This window comes from Phascolarctos cinereus, unplaced genomic scaffold (assembly GCF_003287225.1).
Source record: "Phascolarctos cinereus isolate Bilbo 61053 unplaced genomic scaffold, phaCin_HiC Scaffold_4;HRSCAF=312, whole genome shotgun sequence".
Taxonomy (NCBI): domain Eukaryota; kingdom Metazoa; phylum Chordata; class Mammalia; order Diprotodontia; family Phascolarctidae; genus Phascolarctos; species Phascolarctos cinereus.
In genome coordinates, this window is record NW_027555847.1 from 348,576,509 (window position 1) to 348,603,409 (window position 26,901).

The 26,901-nt window shown below is 39.8% G+C and overlaps 1 protein-coding gene across 1 annotated transcript in view; it reads right to left on the reverse strand.

Annotated features, from left to right (window-relative positions):
• The window catches only part of GHR (growth hormone receptor), a 46,946-nt gene extending 22,939 nt beyond the window's left edge, over positions 1 to 24,007 (reverse strand). Inside the window, exons 1-3 of the mRNA XM_078151755.1 lie at positions 23,989 to 24,007; positions 22,161 to 22,320; positions 1,073 to 1,233 (exon numbers count right to left, since the gene is read on the reverse strand). Coding sequence (XP_078007881.1) covers positions 1,073 to 1,233; positions 22,161 to 22,320; positions 23,989 to 24,007 — 340 coding nt within the window. The remainder of the gene's footprint in view (positions 1 to 1,072; positions 1,234 to 22,160; positions 22,321 to 23,988) is intronic.
• Between the last annotated feature and the right edge of the window lie 2,894 nt (positions 24,008 to 26,901).

Consider the following 26,901-nt stretch of genomic DNA (forward strand, 5'->3'; position numbering starts at 1 on the left):
AAAATGTTTTGCATGATACACTTGTATAATCTATATCAAATTGCCTGCCTTCTCAGTGAGGGGGGAGGGGAAGGGGAAGGGAGAAAATTTGGAACTCAAAATAAAAGAAAAAGAATGTTGAAATTTTATTTACATGTATTTAAGAAAAATACCAAAAAAAGAAAAAAATGAAATAACGTAAACTAAGGGCAACCCTCCCCTTCCCCCCCGTTTGCCAACTGGAAGCTTTTCTGTAAAGTGCATGAACCTCAGTGCATACATTTTGAAATCTACTAGGGCTGTTAAGAAGCCCCCTTCCTCCTTTTTCTCCCTTTCCCCAGAATACTTGTGGTTACTAGATAAGTGAATGCCAGATAATAATAATAATATCTGGCATTTCCATAATGCTTCAATGTTTGCAAAACACTTTACATATGTTAACTCATTTGATTCTCACAACAACCCTGGGAGATAAATCAGATATTTTAAAAAAAACAACTTTTTTTTTTTTTGCTTATGCCATGCCAAATAATCATCTTGATTTAGTTTTTTCACTCAGTTGGCCAAAAGGACTGATTGTTTTAGTATTGTGTAAACATGACTTTAAACTCATTTTGGCTCTTCACCAAATGAGAACATAAAACTTTGGAATGGCTATGTGATGTTGTCCATACTAAACAAAATCTAGCCTTTTGTTCCATCTTCCATTAAAACAGTACAATAACCAATGCATTTCAGTTGATATAGATTACACTATAAGAGCAATGAAGGCTTGGGGACTTCAAGAGTCCATCTGCTCTATCTCCTTGCTACTATCTCTTTAAGGAAAGATTCTATGGCCTTCTCCATTCCTATTCCATGTAAGGACTCTAAGCCCCTCCTATTCCCTACCTTAACTCCCCTTCCTCTTGCCCTCTCATTAGGTGCTGGCTGCCAATTCTGCAAAATAGCTCTCCACGTGTTTATAAAGTATTATTGTTTTTTCTTAGTCACTTCCATGGGACATTTCTATTTAATCATTTAATCATAATCATTTGCAAGGCTCCAGGTCAGTGTCAAACCACGTCAAGCAAAACACAAACCTGAGATTTACCTATTTCATCCACAGTGAAACATCTTTTCTCCAACTCATGACTAATATTTCTTAGCTTGATACAATAGGGTGTCCAAATGGAGGTATAGGATGAATTGAAATAACAGCTGTTTTCTCCAGCAGAGACATAATCAGGGCATTCTTTCCACTCTTCGTCAATCCTGAAATGAAGAGAATAAAGGGTGAATTGTTTCAGCAGTCATGTTATGGCTGAAGTGGAAGTGGGATGTATCATAGGTCAGATTAAACAGTGCCCATTCTAACTGAAATGACATATGGTGAACTGCTCTAAGACTGCTGGTTCGAGTGATGTCTGGATCTATGGATCACAAAGTCAGAGTCAGAAGGGACTTTCAGAACTTACTTCACACTCTTTTACCTCAGAGTGATCTCTAAAACAAACCTGAGAAGAGGATAGTCTGTCTTCTTTAGAAGTTTCTAGAACTGGAGATTCCATGACCTCACTTGACAATAAACTAGAGGGCTTATTTTTTATCTGAAACTTCTTCCTTATGTGTCACCTAAATAGCTCAGGACAAGTCTTATCCAAATTTAATTCAGTTTCCTCATATTGACTTTGTATATTACATAGCTAGTAAATATCTGAGGTAGGATTTGAACCCAGGTCTTTCTAATTCCAAGTCCCAGTCCATCACTCTGTCCACTACTCTGCCAGACTGTCAGCTCTTTGATGGTAGGAACTGTTTCAACTTTGTCTTTTTATCCCTAGCTCCAAGTAGAGCAGCTGCCACATAGTAGGCACTTAATAAGATTTCCTAATTGATTAATTAGTTCTGTCCCTAGAAGAGATGGAGAATGCTTACTAACCATCTTCTGTAAAATGAACTTTTAAATCCACAGAGACCATCTCTCATATCTCTTTCTGAATGGAGTCATCTCAATTGTGGTAGAATCTCAGTAGTGTTGTCTCCTGTTGTTGACTCATTTCAGTCATGCCCAAACTCTTCATAACTCCATTTCTTGGCAAAGATACTGAAGTGGTTTGCCATTTCCTTCTCCTGCTCGTTTTATAGATGAGGGAACTGAAACAAAGTTAAATGCCTTGCCCAGGGTCACACAGCTAGTAAGTCTCTGAGGCCAAATTTGAACTCAGGAAGATGTCTTCACTCTATCCACTACTCCACCTAGCTGAGAGTTGTAAGCAGAGCTGGGCTCAAGAACTGGCAAGATAGACAGCAGCCTTGTATAATAGTATATATACACAAGAGTGTGTGCATGGGAGGGTGTTGGCTGGTATAAGAAGATAATCTTCATATATAACTTTCTAACAGAAGCACATTCCAAAAAATATTATTATCTTTTCCATATCATTTTTATTTCTGAATATGTACACTCCTCCTGCTACCCATATTAAAACCACTTACAGGAAATTTGCTTTTTTTTTTTTAACTTCCTCCCACTCCCCCCTCCAAACACAGTGTCATAGGCTTACAATAAACTTGTGTCCACAGGGAATATTTCTATCTACAGTACTATATGACTCTACCTTAGATGCACATAGTTTTGGTGCCAGACGATTGACTTCTCCATTCCACACAAGTTTGTATTGTGTGATGACTCACATCTGATAGTATATCTGTATCATGTATCTGATTTCCCTTTTTAAAACAAAACTGTTAGTGGATGACTGGTAACATCAGACGTTGACTGTTTTTGACATTTAGAGTAGCTGGCACTAAGAAGATATTCTAGCAGAATGTTCTAGGTTCAACAAGTCTGTGTTAGCGTTGGTATGGTGAGGTCAGCGTCCCCCTCATCTTTGGCTACTTTTGCTACTGAGTTATCCCACTGCCTAACCAGTCTGCTTTCCTAAGATGGTACAAGCAGAGCATTCAGAAAGAACCCTGATCACCCAGGGAGCACTGTGCAAAAACCCAGCTCAGAGTCAAAGGCTGATTTTTCCAGCTGCCGCACAGGACAAGGATTCACATGATATAAAGGGGAGACAGGGGGAGGAGAAGAAGAGCATCTTAGCACCTATTTACAGAGCTTCCAGGGAGCAGTATGGGGAGAGAAGGGGAGTGGAAAGAAAGTCAGTCAACAAGTATTTATTAAGCACTTACTACGTGGGCACCGTGCTAAATGCTGGGAACACAAGGAAAGGCTACAGCAGTCCTTGCCTCATGGTACTCACATTCCAATGGGTACTGCTATGCAGACTGAGACATACATTTTTGGATATGGCTAATGAACACTAATGTGGGAATTAATTTTGTTGGATTTGCAATTGATTTGTTATGAGGACTTTCCTTTTTTTTTTTTTTTAAATTGTTCAATTGTAGAGAGGCAATGGGAAGGAGAGAAAATAAATGCTTGTAAAAAGAAATAAATTATAAAAAATTCCTTAAAACAACAACAAAAGTGGGTAGCTAGGTGATGCAGTGGATAGACACTGGCCCTGGAGTCAGGAGGTCCTGAGTTCAGATCTGGCCTCAGACACATAACACTCACTATCTGTGTGACTCTGGGCAAGTCACTTAACCCCAATTGCCTCACCAAACAAAACAGAACAACAACAACAAAAATACAAGTTGTAGCTGTTACTTGTTGATGTAGTCCTTGTTTTTGGCCCTTGATCACTGTCCTTCAGGGGAGGGGGTGGGCCCAGAGGACCACGTGGCTAGTGTTCAAGGGCAGTGGCCAAAATGATGACATCCACTCCAGCCCTAGCCCCATCCCTAGCTGTCCATCCCTGCCCACCTCATAGAAAAGGGTGGCTTCTTTGATTACCCCCATATAGTAACATCAGATAATTAAAAATAGTCTGGAGACTCAAAGAATAATTATTTGATACAGGCATTTTACTAGCTTTTGGATGATAACAGCTTTAGAGCTAATAGTTACATTGTTTATCCTACAAAACATGAGAGGCAGCAGAACAGAGGTCATCAAGGATCCATGCAAACAAAAAAGTGGGCAGGGAAAAGAGGGATAACAGATAGATAGAGCCAGTGCTGCCCTGGTAGAGCTTCACACTGCCTCCAGAGGGCTGGAAGATGGGTGGGAGGCTATGGGCAGAAATCGAAGAAGATAAGAGGGCATAAGTAGGCTGTGATCTGTCAATAAGGGTATGGTGCCATAGAAATAGTGGTTCACAATCCTTTTTGCCCTGGAAAGGGGACAAAATGCACAGACTCTGCAATTAAAAAGATGGCTCTGACCCCAGGATTATTGAAAACATTTTAATTCCCCCATAATGTAAATAACCATGTACAGTTAATTCCAGGACAAAAAAAGAAAAGGAAAACAAGAAAATCAGCTGAATTGAATCCATGTGCTATGGCAGTTTCCCTGTCAGTATAACTTGTCCACAAATAGCTAGCTAATTATTTCAAATAGTCAAAAAAATGGATATATATATATATATATATATATATATTTTAAATTAAAAAAAACCCTCCCTCACTAGGTCTTTATGGGTTCAGAGAGGTCACTGGGTGCATTTTAGAAAAGAATGTACATAAGTTTTTATAGTATACTACAACATTCTCCATACTATTATAAAAATGAACAACTCTCATAGGACAGAAACATGTCTCAGGTGGGAGGATGCATGGGTGGGGAATCCAAACTATATTTACCACAGGGAAGAAGGTCAGTGCTTTAGGGAGTGACAGTGCTTCTCTGGTCTGGGGCCATGGGACTCCAGTGCTCTGTCGGCCTTGGTGGAAGGATAGTCATACTTTAGAGGCTTGGCTCAGTAAGTCCTAGGCTCAAGACAAGCCCTAAACAATAGCCGAACAGGTGTTCACCTATGTCAAATGTGTGAGGAGGTGCTAAAAGACTTCTCTTTGGCCTCTCTGACAAAAATTGTCTCTCACTAATTCTTCCACCGTTAGGACAATCCTTACTTATTCATGGTATCTCCCAACAGACACTGAGTGTCACAAGTGCTATGAAGGATAAAAAGATGATAGAGACCCAGTTTCTACTCTCGGGGCATTTCAGGGAGGGTGCACAACTCATCTGGGCCCTCATTATTGTTTGCTGGTCCTTTTCCTCTCCTTTTGTGGAACTCCTTTCATTTTCCACAGTGACTATCCCAAAGACTTTTTTTTTTGGTTTTTAACTCATTTTAATAAAGACTTGTTGTTTGTTTGTTTGTTTGCCTTTTTTTTTTTTGCTAGGCAATGGGGTTAAGTGACTTGCCCAGGGTCACCCAGCTAGTAAGTGTCAAGTGACTGAGATGGATTTGAACTCAGGTCCTCCTGACTCCAGGGCCAGTGCTGTATTCACTGTGCCACCTACTGCCTCCCAAAGCCTTTTTCAAGAGCCTGACTTGTGTACTCATAACTCTCCTCCCTTTTCCATACATAACAAGTGGTAATCTAATATTTTATTGAGAAGATTATAGTCATCTTACAGAAACCCCTTCAATTGCCCCCTATGTGCCTCAAAAACCTTCTGAGTACCATCATCCATGTCCTCCTTCTTTCATCTGGTCATAGATGAGAAGGAGAAATCCCTGCTCTTTGGCAAGGATACCTTTGATCCCATGTCTTCCCATCTCTTGTAGGGCCTCGCTCTAGCAATGGTCCCCTTCCTCTCATGTATATTTAGCCTTTTCTTTCTTCTGGCTCCTACTCACACCTACTCATATGCTTGCAAACGTGCTAGGAGCTCTCCAGCCCTGAAAAGGGCCTTGCCTTAAGCTGTCTAATGCATCTAGTTACCTCCCTCTATCTTCTCCTCCCTTTACTGATAAATTTTGCTAAAATTTTGTCTCTACTGGGGCTCCATCCCCTCCTCTGTACATTCTCTCTTCAGGCTTTTAAAACCTGGTTTCTGCTCACTCCTACCTACTCTACTGAAAGTCATCTCAACATTTTCCAATGATCTCCTAACCAGTGTTTAATAGCTTTCCCCTTCCCTCTCCACTCCCTTTCCACTCCCTTTCCCCAATCCTCATGTATAGCACCAGATGTTGTTACAACTCTTACTAAATATCTTGGCATCAATCTCCACCTGTTCTACAGGGCAGCCTGGAGAAAGATGCCTTGGAAATCCCTAATAAATTGCTACCATCAAAAAGACAGCTTAACAGCATACACCCTACCAGCTTGAACTGGCTTACCAGAACTGATTGTTAAGCTTTCAGTGTGAGTATTTACACCTTGGAAATTGGCCAAAGCTCCAAATAAGGGCTTGATTTATTTTTTTTTTTGTGGATTGTATAGACTTAATAAAGTGGAGAAAAATTTAATATTGAAGATTAAATTGAAAAGTGTATCTTGGGCACATTTTTTTTTTCAGACAGCTGGTTGTTCAACACTTACCAGTATACTCCTGCATCCTATTCATGATGGGTCAGCAAAATTCACATTGAAAGGAAATTTTTTTAAATCCACACTAACAAAAGCACACATTTTATTTTAAATCACCTGGCTCTTCTTTAGGACTGCTGACACAAATTAGGTGAGAAGCTAAAAGAGGATACAAAAGACAGCTTCTTTGGGCTACACAGACCAGTAAGAATCTCCGGGCAAATGTATGAGTTCAATTCTCAAAGCCTCCTCCACTCTCCTTTTTTTCTGCAGATGTAAAAACTCTAACTGATACAGAGAAGAGGGGAGGTGATGCCAAGTAGCACGGGACAGAAAAAGCAAGCAATGGAGGGAGAAGGGCATAAACGAAGCCTGGAAGGCAACAAACTTCCTCCACCCTTCCCAAGTCATTATACAGAGCTGAAATAATAAAAATAGCAAAATATTGACACTGCTTTCAGTTATAGCTGGTGAATTTTAGTTTTACTTCTTTTTCCAAATCAACAGGACAACAGAGAAACTAAAGAAAATAAGTCTTTTAATGGGAAGGAAGTGGCTTTTTGCGTGCAGCAATTGGAATGATACATTTTACTAAGAATAATGCTTCTTACTTAGCTAAATGGTTATATGCCTGCTTTTTTCAAAAAGAAAATATTCCCATGCACAAAGTTTTTGATCCAAACATTCTGGAGAGCAATTGGAACTATGCCCAAAGGGCTATAAAACTGTGCATACCCTTTGACACAGCAATACCATTACTACGTCTATATATCAAACAGATAAAAAAAAAAAAGGAAGAGGGTCCATAACAAAAATATTTGTAGCAACTCTTTGTGGTGGCAAAGAAATGGAAATTGAGGGGATGCCTATCAATTAGGGAATGGCTGAATAAGTTGTGGTATATGATTGTGGTATAGAGAAATGATGAACCAAATGCTTTCAGAAAAACCTGGGAAGACTTATATGAATTGATGCAAAGTGAAGTGACCAGAACCAGGAGAACATTGTACATAGCAACAGCAATATGTATGATGATCAACTGTGAATCTCAGCAATACACTGACCCAAGAAAATTCTGAATTATGATGAAAAACGCTATCCACCTCTAGAAAAAGAACTGAAGGAGTCTGAATGCAGATTGCCGCATATTTTTTTTCTTACTTTCTTTTTCTTTTTTTTCAATATGGCTAACATGAAAACATATTTTGCATGATTTCACATGTAAAACTGATACCACATTTCTTGCCTTCCCCATGGGTGAGGGAGGGGTGGGAGGGAGAAAATTCAGAACTCAAAATTTAAAAAATGAATGCAAAAAATAAATAAAGAATAAATTGGGGGAAAAAAGATGTTTCACCTAGTTTAGGGATGCCAAAGAATGCCTCTTTTTGCCACTAAAGCTTAGGCATCCAATGTGTCAAATGCTGGCTTGAGCCTAGGGAATATCAGGAAAATTTTAGCAAAAATGTTTTTCCCTAATTAGCTAGCACAAATGAACTAGTAAGCTAGTAGGTCCTAACCACTTGGCTGCCACTATTTTAGTGTTGCCAATAGGCTTGGATCAATTAGTAACTATAACATTAAAGCTAAACATAATTAGTGTTTCCCCCTCCTGGGCCAACAGTCCCTCCATTATTTATTTATTCATTCATTCATTCATTCATTCTTTTATTTATTTATTTTTATAGCTGCTTGGACAAACTACTGCTCTGAGCAGAATTTTTTTTTTAAATTTTAGACTTAAATACTAAAACAAATACTCAATAAGAGAAAGAAACACACTATGTACTTAAATATAAAATAACAGAAAAAACGTCATGTGCACAGTAGAACATAAGAGAGGATTCAAAATGTACAGCAATACATTTCCATTTCAAGAAAGCTTCTGTAATAAATATTGGGTTGTGTTGAGAGCTGTCCATCTTTTTGCTACTTCCTCGTAAGTTTTCTTTTGTTCTCTGCTTTGCACTTTTTACTTTGTTCTATTTTCCCCTCCCTCCAAGAAGGCTACAATTAAGCATGGATTTATCTATATATATATATATATATATATATACATATACCTATATAAATACGCATACATATATAAACATATACTTTCCCTAACAAATTCTACTTCTGATCTTTATTTTATGTTTGTGTGTATCTCTTATTTCCTATCCTTCTTGACTCCTCTACTTCACTTCTACCTGATACCTTGCCCTCCTATTATTTAACCCACCCCACCCCCACCAGGATTCCTCCCTTATCCTCCCATTCCCATTAATTTAAACACCCTTCTGTACCCCTTAAAGCTACTCCCTCCCCCTTCCCTCTAGAGATCCCTATCTTATCCTCTTCCCCCTCCCTATCCCCTTAGCATTTTACTTCTTTCTCAATTTAGAAAACTTTTATTATATGTATTGTTCTCTCTTGAACCCATTCCTGATGAAAGCAGGTTTCCAGAACTAACAGCCCACCTTTCACATCTAATTCCTCTGTGTTGGTTCTTCCTCTCTCACCTCATTTGTATAAGATAATTACTCATTTTAGGTGTTTCTAAACAGTTTTGCTTTTTAAAGTCATATCATACTCAGGTATACCTCAATCTTTCTTATGAACTACCCAATTACTAATAACAATCTTAGACATGTGGTTTACATTTTATATACATAAAAGGTAAGCAGTCCGTCGCTATTAAGTCCCTTGTAATTAGTCTTTGGTATGTACTTTATATTTCTCTTGGCTCTTGTATGTCAAATCTTCTATTAAGTTTGGGTCTTTTTTGGGGGGCGGAGCCAAGATGGCAGAGTGAAAGCAGTGACTTGCTTGAGCTCTCCTCCAAACCCCTCCAAATACTCATAAAAAATGGCTCTAAACAAATTCTGAAGCAAAAGAACCCACAAAAAGACAGAGTGAAACAAATTTCCAGCCCAAGACAACCTGGATGATTGATCAGAAAGGTGTATCGCGCCGGGGCTGGGAGCGCAGCACAGCATGGCGTGGGCTCGCAGGCCACAGGGAACCTGGAGCAGGCCTCAGAGGACTGAATCGCGGGCAGCTGTGGAGGTTTCCAGACTCCTCAATCCACAAATGCCAAAGACAACTTAGAAGGTCAGTGGGAAAAGTCTGTTTCTGTGGGTGCTGAGACAGGAAGGTGGGGTTTTAGCTCTATTCCCCAAGAGCACGGCTCTGGCCCACAGACTGAGGGGGAATCCAGTGGCTGATCAGAGAGGTATTGCAGGAATCTCTTGCTTTGCCCGTGTTTGGATCTGGGTCACAGTTCTAGGCGGCAGTGCTGAGGTGAGGAGGAACGCTGGCGTGGTGGAGCTTGGAGTGGCTGTGGTGAGAAACCCCTCCTCACAGTTACGGGACAGAAAGGAATACTTGTGGTCACAGGCCAGGAAAGGTGTAAACACCTCACCCCTTATCATACCACCTTGGAAGAACTAAAAATTTACAGGTCCCTACAAATATCTCTGAAAACAGCTGTACAAACCCCCCCTAAGCTTGGGACAGTACATTCTCCACATTGGAAGCAGACTCTTACCTTAACAAAGAGTTTAAAACTCAAGTAACTGGCCGGGATCATGAGCAAGCAGTGCAAAAAAAGTCAGACCATAGAATCTTACTTTGGTGAAAAAGAAGATCAAAATACACAACCAGAAGAAGACAACAAAGTCAAAGCTCCTACATCCAAAGCCTCCAAGAAAAATATGAATCAGTCCCAGACCTTGGAAGAGCTCAAAAGGGATTTTGAGAAGCAAGTAAGGGAAGTAGAGGAAAAACTGGGAAGAGAAATGAGAGTGATGCAAGAAAATCATGAAAAACAAGTCAACAGCTTGCTAAAGGAGACCCAAAAAAATACTGAAGAAAATAACACCTTAAAAAATAGCCTAACCCAAATGGCAAAAGAGGTCCAAAAAGCCAATGAGGAGAAGAATGCCCTAAAAAGAAAAATTGGCCAAATGGAAAAGGAAGTCCAAAAGATTACTAAGAAAATACTTCCTTAAAAATTAGAATAGAGCAATTGGAAGCTAGTGACTTTATGAGAAATCAAGACACAGTAAATCCAAAAGAATGAAAAATTAGAAAACAATGTGAAATATCTCATTGGAAAAACAACTGACCTGGAAAATAGATCCAGGAGAGAGAATTTAAAAATTATTGGACTATCTGAAAGCCATGATCAAAAAAAGAGCCTAGACATCATCTTTCAAGAAATTATCAAGGAAAACTGCCCTGATATTTTAGAACCAGAGGGCAAAATAGAAATTGAAAGAATCCACAGATCTCCTCCTGAAAGAGATCCCCAAAGGAAAACTCCTAGGAATATTGTAGCCAAATTCCAGAGTTCCCAGGTCAAGGAGAAAATATTACAAGCTGCCAGAAGGAAACAGTTCAAGTACTGTGGAAACACAATCAGGATAACACAAGATTTAGCAGCTTCTACATTAAAGGACCTCAGGGCATGGAATATAATATTCCAGAGGGCAAAGGAGATAGGATTACAACCAAGAATCACCTACCCAGCAAAACTGAGTATAATCCTTCAGGGGAAAATGGTCATTCAGTGAAATAGAGGACTTTCAAGCATTCTTGATGAAAAGACCAGAGCTGAATAGAAAATTTGACTTTCAAATACAGGACTCAAGTGGAACATGAAGAGGTAAACAGGAAAGAGAAATCATAAGAGACTTATTAAATTGAACTGTTTACATTCCTGCATGGAAAGATGATATTTATAACTCATGAGACCTTTGTCAGTATTAGGGTAGTTGGAGGAAAAAAATTATATGTATGTATATGTAGATAGATAGACAGAGGGCACAGGGTGAGTTGAAGATTAAGGGGTCATATCTGGAGAATAAAATTAAGGGACGAGACAGGATTATACACAGATAAGAAGAAAGGGAGAGGTAGAATGGGGTAAATTATCTCACAAAAAAACAGAAAAGTCTCTTCAGTGGAGGGGAAACGGGGAAGGTGAGAGGGAATGAGGGAATCTTATTCTCATAGGATTTGGCTTAAGGAGGGAATAACATACACATTCAATTGGGTATGGAAATCTGTCTTACCCTACAGGAAAATAGGGGGAGAAGGGGACAAGAGAGCAGGGGGATGATAGAGAGGAGGGCAGATTGGGAAAGGGGTAATCAGAAGCAAATACTTCTGAGGAGGGACAGGGTCAAAAGAAAGAATAGAATAAATGGAGGGGGATAGGATTAAGGGAAGAGTTAGTTTTTCACAACATGTCTACTATGGAAGTTTTGCATAACTGCACATGTATAACCTATATTGAGTTGCTTGCCTTTTCAATGAGGGTGGGTGGGGAGGGAGGAAGAGAGAAAATTTGAAACCTAAAGTTTTAAAAACATATGTTTAAAAAAATGTTTTCACATGCTACTGGGAAATAAGAAATACAGGAAATGGGGTACAGAAGTCTATCCTGTTCTATAGGAAAATAGAAGGGGAAGGGGATAAGAGAAGGGGAGAGAGATAGAAGAGAGGACAGACTAGGGGATAGGGATATTCAGAATGCATGCCATCTTGAGGTGGGGGGAGGGGGGAGATGGGGTGAAAATTTGGAATTCAAAAACTTGTGGGAGTGAATGTTGAAAACTAAAAATAAATTTATATTAAAAAAGAAGTTTGGGTCTTTTTTTTAAATAAAGTCCTAAAAGTCTGACAATTCATTAAATATCCATTTTTTTCATCCAAGATTGTGATTAGCTTTGCTGGGTATGATATTTTTGGCTGAAACCCCAGTTCTTCTGCTCTTTATATATAGTGTTTCAAGACCTGCAGTCTTTTAGTGTTACCACTGCTAGGTTTTGTGTGATTCTAATTATGGTACTGCCATATTTAAATAGTTTTTTTCTTGTTGCTTGTAATATTTTATCCTTGAGCTGGGAATTTTGGAATTTGACTATAATATTCCTGTGGGTTTTCCTAGTAGGATCTCCTTCAGCTAGTGATTGGTAGATTTTTTTTCTATTTCTACTCTCCCCTCTTGTTCTAATGCTTTAGGACAATTTTCTTTAATTATTTCTTGTATTATTGTATCAAGGTTCTTTTTTTTTTGATCACAGCTTTCAGGTAGTCCCATTATTCTTATGTTTTCTCTTCTTGATCTGTTTTCCAGGTCAGTTGTTTTTCTTTTTTCTTTTATTTTCTTTTTTAAAATTTAAAATTTATTTATTTTTAGTTTTCAACATTTACTTCCACAAGATTTTGAGTTCCAAAATTTCACCCCATCTTGCCCCTCCCCCACTCCAAGATGGCATGCATTCTGAATATCTCTTTCCCCTGTCTGCCCTCCCTTCTATCTCTCCCCTGCTTCTCTTATCCCCTTCCCCTTCCACTTTCATGTAGGGCAGGATAGATCTCTGTATCCCATTTTTTTGTATTACTTATTTCCCAGTTTCATGTGAAAACACTTTTTTTTAAACATATGTTTTTAAAACTTTGGGTTCCAGATTTTCTCCCTTCCTCCCTCCCCATCCATGCACCCTCATTGAAAAGGCAAGCAACTGAATATAGGTTATACATGTGCAATTATGCAAAACACTTCCATAGTAGTCATGCTGTGAAAAACTAACTCTATTTCCCTTAATCCTATCCTGCCCTTCCATTTATTCTATTTTTTCTTTTGACCCTGTCCCTCCCCAAAAGTGTTTGCTTCTGATTATCCCCTTTCCCAATCTGCTCTCCTCTATGTTATTCCCCTGCTCTCTTGTCCCCTTCTCCCCCTATTTTCCTGTAGGATAAGACATATTTCCATACCCAATTGAGTGTGTATGTTATTCCCTCCTTAAGCCAAATCCTATGAGAATAAGATTCACTCATTCCCTCTCACCTTCCCCCATTTCCCCTCCACTGTAAGAGACTTTCTTTTCTGTTTTTTTTTGTGAGATAAATTAGCCTGTTCTACCTCTCCCTCTCTCCTTCTCCCAGTATAATCCTCTTTCACCCCTCAATTTTATTTTCCAGATATAACCCCTTCATCTTCAACTCACCCTGTGCTATCTATCTATCTATCTATCTATCTATCTATCTATCTATCTATCCATACATGTGTAATTGTTCCCTCCAACTACCCTAATACTGACAAAGGTCTCATGAGTTATTTATAAATATCATCTTTCCATGCAGGAATGTAAACAGTTCAGCTTTAATAAGTCTCTTATGATTTCTCTTTCCTGTTTACCTCTTCATGTTCCACTTGAGTCTTGTATTTGAAAGTCAAATTTTCTATTCAGCTCTGGTCTTTTCATCAAGAATGCTTGAAAGTCCTCTATTTCACTGAATGACCATTTTCCCCCCTGAAGGATTATACTCAGTTTTGCTGGGTAGGTGATTCTTGGTTGTAATCCTATCTCCTTTGCCCTCTGGAATATTATATTCCATGCCTTGTGGTCCCTTAATGTGGAAGCTGCTAAATCTTGTGTTATCCTGATTGTGTTTCCACAGTACTTGAATTGTTTCTTTCTGGCTGCTTGTAATATTTTCTCCTTGACCTGGGAACTCTGGAATTTGGCTACAATATTCTAAGGAGTTTTCCTTTGGGGATCTCTTTCAGGAGGAGATCTGTGGATTCTTTCAATTTGTATTTTGCCCTCTGGTTCTAAAATATCAGGGCAGTTTTCCTTCGTAATTTCTTGAAAGATGATGTCTAGGCTCTTTTTTTTGATCATGGCTTTCAGATAGTCTAAAAATTTTTAAATTCTCTCTCCTGGATGTATTTTCCAGGTCAGTTGTTTTTCCAATGAGATATTTCACATTGTTTTCTAATTTTTCATTCTTTTGGATTTGTTTTACAGTGTCTTGATTTCTCATAAAGTCGCTATCTTCCAATTGCTCTATTCTAATTTTTAAGGAAGTATTTTCTTCAGTAAGCTTATGGACTTCCTTTTCCATTTGGCGAATTTTTCTTTTTAGGGCATTCTTCTCCTCATTGGCTTTTTAGACCTCTTTTGCCATTTGGGTTAGGCTATTTTTTAAGGTGTTATTTTCTTCAGTATTTTTTTTTGGGTCTCCTTTAGCAAGCTGTTGACTTGTTTTTCATGATTTTCTTGCATCACTCTCATTTCTCTTCCCAGTTTTTCCTCTGCTTCTCTTACTTGCTTCTCAAAATCCTTCTTGAGCCCTTCCAAGGCCTGGGACTGATTCATAATTTTCTTGGAGGCTTTGGATGTAGGAGCTTTGACTTTGTTGTCTTCTTCTGGTTGTATGTTTTGATCTTTGTCACCAAAGTAAGATAATATAGTCTGACTCTTTTTTTGAGGTTTGCTCATGATCCCGGCCAGTTACTTGAGTTTTAAACTCTTTATTAAGGTAGAGGTCTGCTTCCAATGTGGGGAACATACTGTCCTAAGCTTAGGGGGTTTGTACAGCTGTTTTCAGAGATACTTGTAGGGACCTGTAAATTTTCAGTTCTTCCAAGGTGATATGAAAAGGGGCGAGGTGTTTACTCCTTTCCTTACCTGTGCTCTGGTCTATGAGTGACCAGAAGCCCTGTTTTCTGTCTTGGAACTGTGAGGAGAATTATCTCTTCACCACCACTACAAGCTCCACAATGCCAGCGCTCCTCCTCACCCTAGGACAGCCACCTAGCACTGTGACCCAGATCCAAGCACGGGCAAAGCCAAGAGATTCCTGCCTCAGCACTGGCAAAGAGATCCCTGCAATTCCCCTCTGATCAGCCACTCAATTCCTCCTCAGTCTATGGGCTGGAAGCTCCTGCTGCCCTGGGACCATGCTGGGGAACTAGGGCTGAGACCTAGCTTCTCTCTCACTGCAGAAACAGACTTTTCCCACTAACCTTCTATGTTATCTTTGGTGTTCCTGGGTTTAAAGGTCTGGAAACCACCACAGCTGCCCGAGATTCAGTCCTCTGAAGCCTGCTCCGGGTTTGCTGCAGCCTGCATGCCCACGCCAAACTGCACTCCTCTCATAGCCCAATTCGATATACCTTTTGGATCAACCATCCAGGTTATCTTGGGCTGGAAATTCCTTTCACTCTTTTTGTGGGTTCTGCTGCTTTAGAATTTATTTTGAGCCATTTTTTATAGATATTTGGAGGGGTTTGTGGGAGAGCTCAAGCAAATCATTGCTTTCACTCCACCATCTTGACTCTGCCCCACTCTTGTTTTTCTTATGAGATGTTTCACATTCTCTCTTTTTTTTTATTCTTTATATATTGTTTTTATTATTTCTTGATCTCTTCTAACTTTGCTGGCTTCCCCCTGCCCAATCCTGATTTTCAAGGAGTCACTTTCTTTCTTAAGATTCTGGATTTCCTTCTAATTGGTTGACTTTCTTTCCATAATCTTCTTGTTTTCCTTGGATTGTTCTTATTTTATTTTTTCTCCATCTTTCATTTGATTTTAAAATACTTTTAAAAATTCTTCTATGAATTCCTTTTTGGGAAGATGACCATTTGACATTACTCTTTGGGACAGAAGAGGGTTTCTTTACTTCAGTATCCTCCTCTGAAGATGAACCCCGGTCTTCTCTGTTCCAATGGTAACTCTCTATGGTTGAATTCTTTTTCTTCTGCCTATGCATTTTTTGTTTAGTTTTTGTAATCATCTCTAGCCCTGGGGTATGGGGGATGGTGCCTCTGGCCTCAGATCTTTCTCAGTTCTCTCCTCTGGGCTGGAACTGAAATCAAGAACTCTGCCCTCCTGTAAGTGCCCACAGCTAGTGCTGTCCCCACCCCACTGCTTCTGTATTCACCAGGCTTGTACTGGTTCCTTCCTGCTAGCACAGCTGGGTCTGGCATTCCTTATGAGGAGAGGTGCCCTCAATCTTCCCACCTCAGACGCCCAAATCCCCTCGCTGCCCCAGAGATAAAAGTTCCCACAACTGTGGACAAGCAGCCCCCTAACCCAGCTAACCCCAGGGCTTGCCACTTGTTTAAGCAGATCTAGGACCTAGCCTGGAGGTGTTTAGCCTTCACAGGGGCCGAACCTCATCCTGGGATTTTTCTTCAAATCTTCTCCTGTTGTCCCAGAAGGACCACTGTTCTGCCCCTACTGTTACTTATTTTTACCTGCTCTATGTTTGCCCTGATGTGCTATTTTATCTCTTTTGTGGGGAAATCTTGGGAGCTTGAAATTTTCTGACCTACTCTGCCATTTCCCCAGAATCCTCCTGAGCAGAAAATTTTTACATAACTTGACACAGTGCAAAACTTCAAAATACATATATATAATATGAAAGCTGGGACATGATTAAGGATAGATTTGAATTTAGGTCTTCCTGATTCCAGGCGCAGTACTCTATCCACTGTGCCACCTAATTGAGGCAATGTCCATGTTTTCACCCAAGAAAAACAAATATGTGGCACAGTGAAAACAGTGCAGCACTCTGGGCCTTAGGTTCCTTATCTGTTAAGTGTTAGGGATGAAGGAGATGATCTCTGAGGCCCCTTCCAACTCCATAGCTATCATCTTCTTAGTGAGTGATAGGAAACCTGGTTAGATTGAATACTGGAGTAAATCCCAGCCAATCTGATATGCCATTAAAATGTTCTGTATAATGTTTTAGCAAGTAGCTTTATACTGGGTGACACTCAATAGCCATTATTTTGGGAAACCACTTGAAAAGCCCATTCATTTGTAAATTAGGTTATGTGTTATGCACCTCATTACTTGTTCAGTCATGGTAAATGTTATCTCCTCAAAATAAAAAAAAATAAAGACAAATGAAGAAAAAATAATTAATATTAATTTACATGTAATTAAATATTCTATTTCCTTCTATTTTCACCAGGCACTATCATTTAGCCCACTTTGACTTGTGAAATGTCTCATTACAACAGATATGGTTCCACAATGTTTTCCTCTTTCTGTACCATAAGAAGTATGATGTCTAATCCAACAGCCACTTTCTACATGAAGACTTTGCTAATTCCTCTATTGGTGCCCCCCCTCCCCAAAATACTTTTAATTTACTTTGTATATATGTTTTTATATATTTATATATGTACATGTTGTCTCTCCTGCTAGACTGTAAACTTTTTGAGGGCAGGAACTATTTCTTTCTTTTTTTCTTTGTTTCTCTCTTCCTTCTTTTTTTCCTTTCATTCTTTCTTTCTTTTTTTTGTATCTCTAATACTTAGCACAATGCCTACAACAAAATAGATGCTTAAAAAAGGATTGTTGAAGATAATCTTGGCACAAGTCTCATTACTTGTCATGCAGGACTATTGAAAGGGCCTCCTAATAGGCCTTCCTGCCTCTTCTTTCTTCCCCTTCCAAACATTCTTCACACTAATTCTAGACTTGTCATAGATCTGATCATGTTACCTCTTCACTCAAAACCCTTCAATGGTTCTCTGTTGTTTACTGAGTAAAATTCAGACTCCTACCACCCTTCCTTTCCACCCTTTTCTCATACTCTTTTCTTCTATACATAGTGTTTTAGATGAACTGAATTATTTTCCACTTTCCCCTTAGTCTCCAGTATACATACTTGCCCAGTATACTTCTTATACTGTACTTTGCTAATACTGCTCTTACTCAAAATAAAAAATGTATGCCTGTCAGTTGGGTTACCACTAGGAAAAACTGTGAAGTAGAGAAAACTTATATTCAGTTTACAACTACCTTCCCTTTCAACCATAACTTTCTTGTGTTTCATGGTATCTCTTTAATCTTCTCCATTTCCCCTTCCCCCAGCCTCCAAATTAGGCTCCATAGATAATTGCCTCCATACCTAAATGTCTTTGTATAAGTAATTTCATATAATTATTCATAAAATAAATTATTACTTGCACATTATGAACTCACAATAAACTCTTGGCTATAGTCACTAGAGAAAGGGGCTAATGACATACATAGTCATTAACTGCTGATAATCCCCAGACTGCTTATATTGTCCTGAAGAAAATGTTTTGAATAAGGGTGTCTCATGTTCTAGGAATTCACAGTAGTTCTCCATATTTTCTCCCTGTTTCTCATTCAAAGCTGGGAATGGAGATCATCACCTTTGGAACTGATACAAAACCAATCTAAGTAGAAGAACTCTTTCTAAGCTTGGTTTCCATCTTCTCTTCCCAGGCAGGGAAAGAGGGGAGGTTTTAAGTTGCTGTTGAGCCTGACTCTAGGGAGAGAACCTCAAACTTCAAATAAAGTAAGAATAAATAGAAATGGAGGAATTTGTTACGGGTAAACTAGCTGAGCATTTACTAACTAGACAGGGGAAAGTTAGAGGTGTTTAAGGAGTAAACATTAGACAATGTTTTAAAAATGATTACAACTGGCCAAGCTAGGTTCCCTGGAGTCAGGAAGATGTGAATTCAAATCCAGCCCCAGAAACTTACTAGCTGTGTGAACCTGGGCAAGTCACTTAATTCTGTTTGCCACAGTTTCCTCATCTGTAAAATGTGCTACAGAAGGAAATGGCAAACCACTCCAGTATGTCTGCCAAGAAAACCCCAAATAGGGTCATGAAGAATCAGAGGAAAACGAATGAAACAATGGAAGGGCAGTAACAATAACAAAAGCTTTCAAGTATTTACATAAAGAGTGAATTTGTTGGGGGCAGTGGCACTGTCCTCCAGAGGCACGGTGAGGTGTAATAATTTGAGGAAAAAATTCACTGTGTGACTACACTGACATACCTCTGCTTCCATTTTCTTACTATTTCCTACAATCGGTGTTGAAAATGTGAAAGGTGCTGCTGAGATTATTTTCTTCCTTCAGGGTCCCATTCATACCCTGTGGTTTCCATGGTTTCTCATTAGTCCTGCCCAATGAGAGGAAGGGCACCTTGCTTGTACCTCTTCTCTGTATCTCTCCTACTCTCCGTTGCATCTCAGTTATTTGTGTGGTCAACCTTCCCCTCATTAGATAGTGAATTCCTTGAGAACAGGGTTTATGTGATATCTATCTTTGAATCCCTGGCACCTATCCCAGTTCTTTGCATAGTATAGGGGCTTGAAAATGTTGGCTAGATATGTTGACTCAAAGGGATATGCAAGTAACCATCATTATATAGCCATAGAATATTCCCAAAGCCAACAATATCCATTTCCATCTCTGTACATGATCATATGCCGCACAGCATGCTGTAGAGAGACAGCAAGGTGGAGAGGATTTCTCCTCCCTTTCCTGGCTAAACTCCTTGAGAAGACTGTCTACAGTTGTTGTTATTGAGCCATTCAGTCATGTCTGACCCCATGGATTCGTCTTCCACGGGTTCTTTTTGGCAAAGATATTGGAATGGTTTGCCATTTCCTTCTCCAGGGCGCCCCATTTTACAGATGAAGAACTGAGGCAAATAGGAGTTAAGTGACTTGCCCAAAGTCACACAGCTAGTTTGAGGTAGGATCTGAACTCAGATCTTCCCAACTCCAGGCCCAACACTCTATCCACTGTACCGCCTACCTGTCCCCACTTCTTTCCCTCTCATTCTTATTTTCGTTCTCTACAGTCTCTTATCTTTAGGCTCCGGACTTCATCTGAAACTCCTCTCTCCAAAGTTATCAAATGATTTCATAAATTGCCAAATCAAATGGCCTGTTTTCAATGTTCATCCTTCTTGACCTCTCTGTAGTCTTTGACCCTGACAATCACCCTCTTCTCCTTGATAGGTTTCCATGATACTACTCTTTCCTGGTTCTCCTCCTAATTATCTGATTGCTCCTTCTCTGTTGGATATTCAAACAGGTCACACCCGCTAACTGTGGGTGTCCCACAGAGCGCTGTCATGGGCCCTCTTCTTCCTCTATGGGATTTAACTTGGTGATCTCATCAGCTTCCATGAATCCAGAGATCATCTCTGTGCTGGTGGTTCTCAGATCTACTTATCCAGCCCTAACCTTTCTCCTAACCTCTAGATTCTGATCTCCAAATGCCTTTTGGAAAGCACAAACTACATGTCCTAGAGACATCTTAAATCTGACATGAGCAAAATGGAATTCATTATTACTCACCTCAAGTCCTCCCCCCCTACCTAAACTTCCCTCTTACTGCCAAGCACACCACACTTCCAGCCATTCAGGTTCATGACCTCAAACCCTGATTCCTCACATCTCCTTCCTCCTTCCCATCCAATCTGTTGCCAAGGCCTGTTGCTTTTATCTTTGCAAAATCTTTTACATATTCCCCCTTCTGTCCTCTGACACTGTAGTCTCCCTTGTGTTGGCCCTCATTACTTCATGCCTGGACAATTCCAATAGCCTGCTGGTCGGGCTCCTTGCCACAAGTCTCTCCCCACTCTAGTACGTTGTCCATTCAGCAGTCAATGTAATCTTTCCAAAGTGCAAGTCTGACCATATCATCGCCCTTCTCCCCACCCCCCATTGGATACACTCCAGTAGCACTCAAAGCCTTTCACAACCTGGCTCCCTCTTGCCTTTTCAGTCTTCTTACACTTGATTCCCCCGATATACTCTATGATCCAGTGACGTCGGCCTCCCTGTGGTTCCTTGAATAAGAAGCTCCATCTCAAGACTCTGGATACTTTTACTGGTTGCTCCTCATCTTTGCCTCCTAGCTTCCCTCAAGTCCCAGCTAAAATCCTACATTCTATAGAGTGTTAAAATTTCATCTTGTTCTGGTCCCCCTGGCAACCCCTCCCCCCCCACCCCTGTCATGCTTCTAGGCAGTATAGTAAGTTTATAAATAGCCAGCATAAAGTAGCAATAGCATTCCTGTTAACATGGCAAAGGGGTGCCTAGAAGTCACATATAAACTATCCCAAAGATCAGAGAAGCATAATTTGCAATTGTATCCTATATTAACCCAAAATGTGCTGAAATCAGGGGCAGCCATCTAGGTTTGCTGTCAGGGCCTTTTGGTCTTCTGATAATCTAAATCTCAGATAAGCTCCAGGCATCTGCAAATAAGACCAGCAGAACACCTAAAGTAATGATAACTTTGGGATGATGCGGATATGTTAATTTTAATGTTTTACCAGCAACTTTGTAATGATTTGGACGTTTAATGAGCTAACCCCAAGGTAGCATGGATAACAGCTTTCCTCCCAAACCCTATAAAAATGAGACCTCAGACTCCCCCCTCCTCACTTCCAGGACTCTTCCATTCCTATTTCATCCATGGTACTGAGTGCTTCTAATTCTAATCCCTGGTTATGTGAGTGATCATCTGTGCTTCTCCCCCTCCCCATCCTCATGCTGCCTGCCTCCCTTCACCATTCTATCCATGTCCTCACACCATCTGCTTCTGTACCCCCCTTACCCCTTGACCTTATCCTTTCTGTGTCTGTTCACCCCTTGACCCTTGGTGATTTCTTAAAGTATAATTGCAGCTTTACTTCCCACTGCCACCATGGTCTTTCCCGGTGAGTACCCAAAGAACCTGGAATGCCTGCCCCATTGCATAATTTTGTAAATGAATTAGCAATTCATGGAGGAATCCTTTCCAGATCCCCCTTAATGCTAGTCCCTCTCCTTTCTTGATTAACTACAATTTATAGATCTTGTTTGTATATAGATATTTTTATGTCATCTCTCCCATGAAATTGTGAGCTCCTTGAGAACAGGGACTCTCTTTTGCCTTCTTTTTTGTATCCTCAATGCTTAAGCACAGTGCCTGGCATATAGTAGGTGTTTCATAAATACTTAGTGACTGACCGAATAGAGTGCTGGACTTGGAATCAACAAGACTTGGGTACAAATCCACCCTCAGGCAGCTATTAGCTCTGTCACCCTCACTAAGCCCCTTAAACTTTTCTGTGCCTCAGTTTCCTCATCTGTAAAATGAAGGGATTGCACTTGAGAACATCTTCCAGTACAAAGTCTATAATTTCAGTCATGTGGGAAAGAGCATGGACAGGGATGGAACGCGTACCTTTTCTTATACAACAGCTTTATTGGACTCTTTGGACCATGATAAACTTCATCAGTCCAGTAGCACGAAAATGTCTCTAGTTCAGGTGAACGGCACTTGGTATACTGAGGCTTCCCAGAAGGCTCTGCAAAATAGAACAGAAAAGAAAAGTATGAACCCACTGCCAGCAAAATAATAAATAGATGAAGATAAACTTATTTTTGAATAGTCTAAAGCAACTTTAAAAAGTCAACCAAAGCAGAATGGGGAGAATACATGTATTATTTTGGTCTATTATGTCTAAGAGGCAATGGGAAGCCTTGGCAGATTTTTTTTTTTTAAATTCTGGATCATGTTTTTACATCAAGCAGCCTTATTGCAATTTTTACTTGAATTTCAGGAATACATAATTCAGTTAATTCAAGGAACATGACTTTTGTTTTCATTTTCTTTGTCTATAGTTTGCAGCAAAGGAACAGTTTCAAAACTGCATTCTGATCTGAGCTACCCAAGGAGGAGAAATAAGCAGCATGGGGGAAAGAACACTGGAGAGGAGGAAGGAGAGCCAACAAATCACTTTATAATCCTTAATTCTATTCCACAGATGCTCACTGAGCATCTACTGTGTACAGAGCATTGTGCTATGATAAATATAATAGATTTCATGATAAGTATAAAACTGAGTGGCTGTGGGAAATCTGAGGGTGAAGGTCTTAGCATCAAGGTGGATCAGGGAAGGCTTCATGGAGGAGGTGGCATTTGAAATGGACTTTAAAAGAAGATGAGAAATTCAAAAGGTTAAGAGGAGGAAGAAGAACATTCCAGCCATACAGAGAACAGCATGAGCAAAAGCACGGAGGGAGGAAACTTCAGGGAATGTTCAGGAGAGAAAGTAATACATTTTGGCTGGCGGACAGAATACATGGAAGTGAGTAGTATGAGATTAAAGTTGGAAAATTAGGGAGGTATCAGATTTAAATATAAAGGAACCCCAACTTGGTAGGTAAAAGGGTATCTCTGAAGGTATTTGAACAAAAAAGTAAAATGAAATTCTATACACCAGAATATCTTCCATCTCTCTTAATCTTTTGCATTTCTACCTATAATTCAGAGCAGGGTTCAGCAAATTAGGACTTGTGGGCCAAATCTTGCCTGCTGCCTCTTTTTGTACCGTCTGAGAGCTAAGTATGGTTTTTACATTTACTGTTCCTAGCTTTTGGGCTGTATAAAAACAAGCACTGGGGCAGATTTGGGCCTCACTCCGTAGTTTGCTGACTTGCTGACCCTTGATTTAGAGCCTGATTCAAACCCAGGCAGACTAAAGATGATTCTGGCAGTGGTATAGGGGGACAAATTAGAGGTGGGAGAGAGTAGAAGTAGGAAGAGGCCCTCATCATAGTCCAAGGAGGTGGAAATACTTGAGTTCCTTTATGAATAGTAACAGTTGTAATACAAATGAGGAACCTGATATGAGATAGAATAAACAGTATGTAACTGATTAGATAGAGGAAGTGAGGGAGAAGGAATAAGCAAAGCTAATATGAAAATTCTGACTACTAAGGTTTTTGGTAAAAGATAATGTTTGGTTTTGGACATACTGAGTTTAAGGTGCCTCTGGAATAATGAGATAGAAGATGTCATAGCCAATTAGAGATGCTGGTCTAGAATCCAGAAGAGAGGTCATAGTTAGACATGCAGATTTGGAAGTACTCTGCATAGAGCAGGCATTATTAACATGGGGTCCATGAATTTGCTTTTTAATATTTTGAGAACAATATTTCAATATAATTATTTCATAACCTCATTTTATGCATTTAAAAACACTCTTCTGAGGGGCCATAGGGTTCACCAGACTGCCATGGGTCCATGATGCGTTAGAACTTCTGAGTTAGAGGAAATAGTCAAAGCCATAGGAATCAAGGAGATTGACAAAGAAGAGTGTGCAGAGAAGTAAGACAGCTGTGACCGCAGGGGATCATCAGACTTCAAGGAGTGGGGAAGAGAATAAGGAGCTAGGAGCAAAGAAAAAAGGAGGGATCAGAGAGGTAGGATGAGAACCCCTTTATTGTCCCTGTCTCTGAAGCCAAAGGACAAGAGAAATTATCCATAAGGAGGGTGTCATCAACAGTGTCCAGGACTACAGAAAGGTCAAGGATGATGCAGCCCAAGATTTGATTAGAGGATTATCAGTGTTCTTTCGGAGGACAGTTTTGTATACTGGTGGGGGAAGAAACCAGATCACAAGGGAATTGAGAAGACAGTGAATGTGAGGTTGCAGAGGCATCATATGGAGAAAACTTTTTCAAGAAGTTTAGTACTAGAGATGAAAAAAAGAAAAGAGAAAGTAGCTAGATAGGATAGAAAGTCAAGGGATTTTCCCCTAGGATTTAGGATACCTGAGCATATTTGTAGATATATAGAAAAAAATGTCATTAGAAAGTGACTGATGGATTTGCATGAAAGAGGGAATACATGATGAGTCAAGTTTGGAAGGCCAGAGGGGATGGGATGAAAGCTAAAGGTAAAAGAATTATCTCTACCTCTCTGGGCTTTAGACATGTTCTGTAAACTAATAAGGTTGGATTACATTATTTCTAAGATCCCTTTCAGCTCTAAAGTTCTAGGACTTTCTGTAGTAAGGATTGAGATCTGGAAGGGACCTTAGAGGCATCTACCCATCTAAGGCTAAATTCTTGTCCAATCTCCTCATTTTAGAGGTGAGGCAAATGAGACCGAGATGGGGAAAGAGCCTAACGTCACATGAGGTCCTGGATTCCAGATGTAGTGCTCTATCCCTCACCATTCTGGAAGAATGCAACATGTACTATACCTCTGTTAAAGTCATCGTTTGAATTCAGATGCTACCACTGAATGATCAGAACTAAGTTTCACTTCATTATATAAATTATCTTTAAATAAAGGATAGAAAATACAAGTAATCTCAAGTTCCTTTATTTCTCTTGTATTATACATATCGCAAAAAGGCAGAAGTGTGCTAGTAAATGTTTAACAACTGGCTCTGGGGAGGGGGGTGTTCACAGGACACACTTTCATATTGTCTGTATTACTGACATTTTCCCCATCACGTTCTTAAGTCCAGAATATCAAGAATCAAGACAGTCAGTCAAGCCCTGATTTTTAGTGTTCGCTAATTTCCAAAGTGTAAATGCTCACGCTGAAAATTCTCTCCTCAGCCAAAGGGCAAAATGTATGTCATTCCTCAAAATATAAACAAGTAAGAAAAATGGCCATTGTTAACTTTAAAACTTTGGAATATTATAAAAACCAATCTAACCCCCATTTTGTTTGCTTAAACTTAGCAGTAGTGTGGTGTCTCTGTTTCTTCTTAACTCCAGATGTATGGAAAGCTGCATATTCCCTCTCCATCTTGAGCCAGGGACATTGGAAATTAATGGTTATGGTGTTAATGTGATGAAGTGTGTGCCAACATCTGGTGCCCTGACATACACATGTCATGAGGGAAACTTCCTTCTGCAGTGTATTGGGACATGACAATGCCTAGTGTCAGAGGGGAGTAACAAGGGGGAGACAAGTGAGGCATTGTTTGGGGTGCAGAAAACTGAGGGGCACGGAAACATCACACATCAACTATCCCAAGAACGCATGTCATTAGCATGGAAAGGAGCCTTTGGCACAATTGTATATTCTTGCCTCAGGTGCAAAATTAACTAGATAACCATTTACAACCTTGGCCTAGGTGTCATCCTCGATTCTACATGTTCCCTCAGTGTGTGCTCCCCCTAGAATGTTTAACTAGATACCAAGTCTTCTTTTGTTCTGCCATGTAAATGGAAGTTTTAATTATGTTCAGCATTTGTTGAGTTCAGAATTAGAAGAAAATTAAATAAAATTTTTTTTAAAAGTATCTCAAAAGACTGATGGAAGATTAGCAACCCAGGAAGTCCTCAAAGATTTGAGTTTTATCTGAGGCATAAGCAAAAAAGATTCCTAACTTGAAGCTCAAAGGCCCATGCCTAGGAGGCAAAGAGGTGGCCCAGCAGCTACAGGCTAGAATCAGGAAGAACTGAGTTCACATTTTATCTCAATACATTTACTAGCTGTGTGATCCTGGACAAGTCACTTAAAAGCTACCTGCCTTAGTTTCTTCAGCTGTTAAAAGGGGATAATAAAAGCCCTTACCTCTCAGGGTTGTGAGGGTGAAATGAGATAATGTATGTAAAATGCTTAGGACCATACCTGGCACGTTTTTTTGTTGTTCAGCCATTTCAGTCATGTCTAACTCTTTGTGACTCCATTTGGGGTCTTCTTGGCAAAAGATATTGAGGTAGTTTGCTGTTGCCTTCTCTGGCCTATTTTTCACAGTTGAGGAAACTGAGGCAAACAGGGTTAAGTGACTTGCCCAGGGTCACATAGCTAGTAAGTGTTTGGGGCTAGATTTGAGTCTTCCTGACTCCAGGCTTGGCACTCTTACTGTGCCACCCAGATTCCCTACCTGGCACATAGTAGGTGGTTAATAAATACTTGCTACCTTATACTTTCAGTGTGACTAGTATTCCTTTTTAGCATATTTATTCAATTCTATTTTGTCTTGGCTTTTTAAATGAGTGATCTGTACCTTCCCACTGTGTGACTGTGGCTTGCAAATATTAAGTCACTTTTTGCTTCTCTGTCTTTCAGAAAGAGTGAGTCAAAGTTCATTCTTTGACAGGCCCTTTTAATCCAGGGCAAACAATCCTTGGTGAGTGAGACTTAACAGGTGGAAAAGTAGGATATTGGAATG